Source organism: Otolemur garnettii, unplaced genomic scaffold (genome assembly GCF_000181295.1).
Source record: "Otolemur garnettii isolate 467f Iridium unplaced genomic scaffold, OtoGar3 scaffold00032, whole genome shotgun sequence".
In the NCBI taxonomy this organism is placed as follows: domain Eukaryota; kingdom Metazoa; phylum Chordata; class Mammalia; order Primates; family Galagidae; genus Otolemur; species Otolemur garnettii.
In genome coordinates this window covers 1,424,138-1,429,146 of record NW_003852427.1, presented here as the reverse complement: position 1 = coordinate 1,429,146, position 5,009 = coordinate 1,424,138, and the positions used below count along the sequence as shown (strand labels likewise).

The following is a 5,009-nucleotide window of genomic DNA, read 5'->3' as shown; positions in this document are numbered from 1 at the left end:
TTTGGCGGGCCCAGGCTGGGGATTCGAACCCGCCACCTTAGGTGTATGTGGCTGGCGCCTTAGCTGCTTGAGCCACAGGCGCCGAGCCAAGGGGAAAGTCTTTATTCTGTCTCCTTGATAAACAGGAACTCAAATACAAATCATTTATTTGTAAGAGTTGGTTGGTCAGGAGGGAGGGCAACCAGAATCATATCTCTCCCACCATTGGGTCTGGCACCTTTGGATGCTCTGAGGTGGGGCATAAAGAACCCATTGCAGTGAAGGAATGCTTGGCTTTTTAATGTTGAATTCTCTTTCTAGGCCTTCTGGTTGCCCACCATTGATGACTGACCCTGATGCTTCTGGGCTATTTCTGTACAGTGAGGGCAGCCAGCAGAAGAAAAGTCAGAGGGAACTGAGACAATGTGGGATTGGATCATTTGACTGGACTGGAGAACATCCTTTCACATGGCCTTCCCATGGATGTGTTGTATATCTGCTCAAAAGAAAAATGTGACTTTGCTGACCTTCGAAAGGATTCTTGATGCAGCAGACTCAATTAGAACTTAAGTTTTTTAGCCATCACTGCACCAAGCTCCTCCAGAGGAGTGACCAGACTTGTGATTAGTGTATAGTGGGGCTCTCAAGACACCTTCAATTTTGAATGTATTTGCTGCTGAAGAGCCAGTGAAGTCGTCTGTTCTACACATCTCTTCTCCATTCCCATAAATGCATGGGAAGCCACAGTCTTGGTTTTGGGATGCTAGGGCAGCTTAGTGCCCCTTGCCCTCACCCTGCATGTATTGTTACTGGGTCTCCCTGTGTAATTGTGGCATTATTCCACAGCCATCATGTTTCTTAGGTGCCAAACATTTACAGAAATAAGTCTTTTCATATATTTTGGGGTTAGAGAAAGAGACAGATACGGAAGGACCTTGCATATCAGGAAGCCATGCAGTTAGTCCTGTGAGGGTAGGTAGGTGATCTGGGCAGGCATCAGGCTCTGGGTGTTGGGTGGGAAAGGGCTCATGAGCCTGAAAGGGAGGAAGGGGATAGCCGGTGAGTTCTTGTGCAGTACCCTGTCATCAAGACAAACCCATGGTTCTCCTGGGTGCCTACTGAGCTTGGTTTCTACAAAAGCAAGGTGGGAGTCTATTTTTATACATGAGCTACATCACGCTTTCCTGTGGGCCAGTATTGTGAAGTGAGTCTGAGTTGTTTACACTGATGCCTTCCCTGCCAACCACAAGTCATGTACATAGTCTCTAGATGATACCACCCTTTTCCCCAGCTCCCAACCATGAGCTGGTTCTAGGCCTGTGTTATATGTTATATTTAGCCTTTTTATATATGACCTTTGATTTCTGTTGTTTGTAATTTAGCACAGTGTGCGCACCTTCACTGAAATATATCTGCATACATACATGCATATATGCGTATGTATGCATATATATTCATATACATATGTATATATATAATCTGTAGTTTCTGAGAGTTTTGCTAAAGGGGATGAGAGTCCTACAGCCCAGGAGAAAGATTGCATCCTTGCTAATAGTGTTTGCCACAAGTGTTAGTGAGTCTTCCTTATTACCATTTTCTCTTTGGGAGACTGAATGAAGAAGCAAAGCTTCTAGTGTTTGCTATTTCCATGGCAGCTAAGTGAGGGTCTTGGGATGATTTCCTGTGTTCCTCAAGCCGCACTTTGGGGCCCGCTCCGCAGTGTTAGCCCCTTTTTTGCCCATTGATGATATGTGTGCACCTGTGATGTGACAGTTATTCTTTGCATGACTTCTGTGTCAGGCTTGCAGCATTTGGGACAGGATGCTGGCCCCAGACCAGTTTATCTGAAGCTGCTTTGCCAGCTATGTTTCACTCCCATTTACTGGTACATCTGCTTTCTTGCTGTTTTTCCTTGCTTTCTCTTGGGAGAGGATGGGGCTCTAGCCAGGCCCAGGTTGAGATGAGTTGCAGCAGGCTCATGGCCTTTTCCCCTGCATAGCCTTCTTAGAGCAGAATGAGTGGTGTGTTATTTTACTAAGTTCTGAAACATTTATGCAAGCAATACTCCCTGTAGATCCCCAGACAGGCTCAACAAAGTTTGACTTGCCCACAAATATACAGCTGCTAGAAGTAAATCAGGCCAGCACCGCTTCTGTTTAGCAGTAGGAATTGGCTATGAATTGCTAGCACTTTCTTTTTTTAAGCAATTGCTTTTTTACTTATTTCTCAAACTGAAAGTGCAGAAGGTATACTTATTTCCCAAATATAGACTAAAATCTGTAGCTGCCATGATGCCATTGTATAGCTCTGCCTTCTTAGAGTGGAAGGACTTTTAGAAACCAAATGATCTGAGCTGTTATTGCACACTGCTGGCTTTTTAGGGCAGAAAACTCATGATAGGAGTAATTGTTTAGTGCTTGGAACTTTAGGTTAACAAGAAAGGCTGCATAACTTAACATCTGCAACCAGAGCAGCCACCAAGCCTGACTTGCCCAGCAGCAGGAAAATAAATGATTTGTATTTGAGTTCCTGTTTGTCCAAAACTGAGGCACCATTTCTTTGAAAACATACCATTTTATGACCTCTAATTCTGGGCCCTGTGGCTGCAAAGCTGTCCTGAGATGGGAAGGAAAGGAAAAACATGCAGTTAGAAGTGATTGGAAATGATATGGTGATGGGAATGATGCAGAATAAGATCAAAAAGAGGCTACGTGCTGAGCCTCAATGCTTAGATGCCTCAGTAGAGGCTAGAGGTACTCAAGCTCTCCTGTAGGGAGGAACTGCTCACCACCTTAAGAGTCAGGGCCAAAGCCACTGTTTTATATTTAATAGCGACACTGCACTGCTCAACCACCAGCCAGAAGAGTTCTTTTTTTTTTTTAATTTCCTATTGCAATTGTAATTACTGCTTATTAATGAAAATTTGGGAATTTTACAAAGAATCAGTTTGCCACTCAAATGCTACCATTGTTAATCTTTTGGTGTTAAATGTTCCTCTAGACATTTCTGTGCATAGATTTTTGGTGTGTTTACACAGTTGTTATTCTACTGTATATACAATTTTATGTCCCTTTTGTACTTAACATATAAACATTTTTTCCATGTTAACAGTGTTAAACAGAATTTTATGGCTACAGCCTCTTCCACTGAATTTCTATAGCATGGTTTGCCTGGTTTCCAGAGTTGGAGAGTTGGGTTGTCTTCTATAAGTTCTGGCTCACACTGGAGCTTACTGGAATGGATTATTGAGTTTCCTGCGACTGCTCCTGACTGCCCCCTGGTAACTAAGTCTGGTGGGATGGTGGAAGGAACCCCTACCCAACCTTCAACCCCAGGTTCTAACAAACCAGCCATAAGGCCAGAAATGAGTGAATAGGAAAGGCAAGGCTGAGCCAATTTTGATCTTCAAAGATGTATCCGGCACTTAACCTCAGGATGCCTTGCATCCCCCACTGGTTGCCTCTAACCCTTGATCAGATAGGCAACTTTTAGTTGGAAAAAGTTTTCATCTCGCTAGGCTCTGGCTTCTGGAGGACAAGGACAGTGGGGCCTCTTTGAGGCTCCTGTACCAGGTCTGGCAGAAAACCTGGCCAGCTGCTTGGTAACCCACTGCTTGGCTGGTGGATTGTACCTCTTGGAGTCTGATGCTCTAGCTCAGCATCCTCAAAGCTGCAAGACCTGTTGCCTGGCCCTCTCTGAATCAGAAAAGAAAACCTTGGGTTTGCCACATTGCCTGTGGTCATTGAGGTTGGTTAGGGATTCTGGCAGAGGGAACATCCTGGCTTGTGTGGTAGGGTAAGCATAGGAGGATCTCCTGACTACTCAGGAGATCCTCTCTGCCTGGTGGGAGGAGTGCTGCAGCGTTTGGCTCTGCTGGGAGACATGAACAAGTAGGTCAACACGGCTACCCTTGTAGCAGCCACTCCTTCCTCTGGACTGCTTGTTAACTGAGACCCACTGCACTGACTCTAGGCTCTGGCCTCGTGAGGACCAGAGGCTAGGTTGGAACTAGGCAAGCAGGCTATGGGGGGTGAACCATAGCAGTTGATGTGGGTAAGAAGCAAGCACAGGATGCTGCCTACACTTTTTTACTTTGCTTGGGGAGGAGGGGGAGGTCAGTACTGAGGAAAGAGGAAGTCAAACTCCTACAAGCTCGCAGGGCAGTACTATGTTTGCCTGCTTCCTGTCTGAGGGAACCCTGGAGAGGATACTTAGAGTTTCAAGGGCCAACAAGCTTGTCAGGGCCCAGCTGTAGACAGGTTCAGGCCTAGAAGTCTTGTGCCATGGAATGTATAGCTATGGGAAATGTCTAATGTTGCAGTTTTTCCTATTTGCCTTGGGAGAGTAAATGAAATCTACAATGAGTAGGTGAGCAAGAAATGCAAGAGTTGAGAGCTGCTCAGATGAATAAAATATAGAAGTTTTACCATCCACCATGGAGCCCACTAGTTCTCTTTCCTGGCTGTAATTTAGGGCTGAATTGCCTGGTAAGAATTCACCTCAGTCGTACACTATAAAGTCGGGGTGATTCAGGGAAAAGTCAGGTAAAGCTGAGGTTATGAAGCTGATTCGCCTTGTAGTTCAACAAGTAACTTCCTGAGGACTTGAGCCTTGGTGAGTTCAGGTGATAATGGTCTTACAGAGAGGATAAACTAAGCTGCTCATCAAACAATAAGCCCCAACTAAGTCTAAGTCTAGCGTTATAGAAGTTTGCATTCAAAAGTAAGTGAAAAGGAAGCAGGGTGTGTGGTAGCTAACGCCCTATAATCACAGCACTTTGGGAGGCTGAGATGGAAGAAGCGCTTGAGGCCAGGAGTTTGAGACCATCATGGGCAACATAGCCAGACTCCCGTCTCTACAAGAAATTAGCCAGGCATGGTGATGTAGTCCCAGCTACTTGGGAGGCTGAGGCAGGAGGATTGCTTAAGCCCAAGAATTTGGGGCTGTCACTGAACTCTAGCCTGGACAACAGATTGAGACTCTATCTCTAAAACAAAATAAGAAAAACAACAAAACACCCAAGTAGGCTC

At 45.3% G+C, this 5,009-nt stretch overlaps 1 protein-coding gene across 1 annotated transcript in view; it reads left to right on the top strand.

Annotated features, from left to right (window-relative positions):
- WDR82 (WD repeat domain 82) overlaps positions 1–3,112 on the top strand; it is a 26,531-nt gene extending 23,419 nt beyond the window's left edge. Inside the window, exon 9 of the mRNA XM_003789369.3 lies at positions 301–3,112. Coding sequence (XP_003789417.1) covers positions 301–330 — 30 coding nt within the window. The 3' untranslated portion in view covers positions 331–3,112. The remainder of the gene's footprint in view (positions 1–300) is intronic.
- The last annotated feature ends 1,897 nt before the right edge of the window (positions 3,113–5,009 follow it).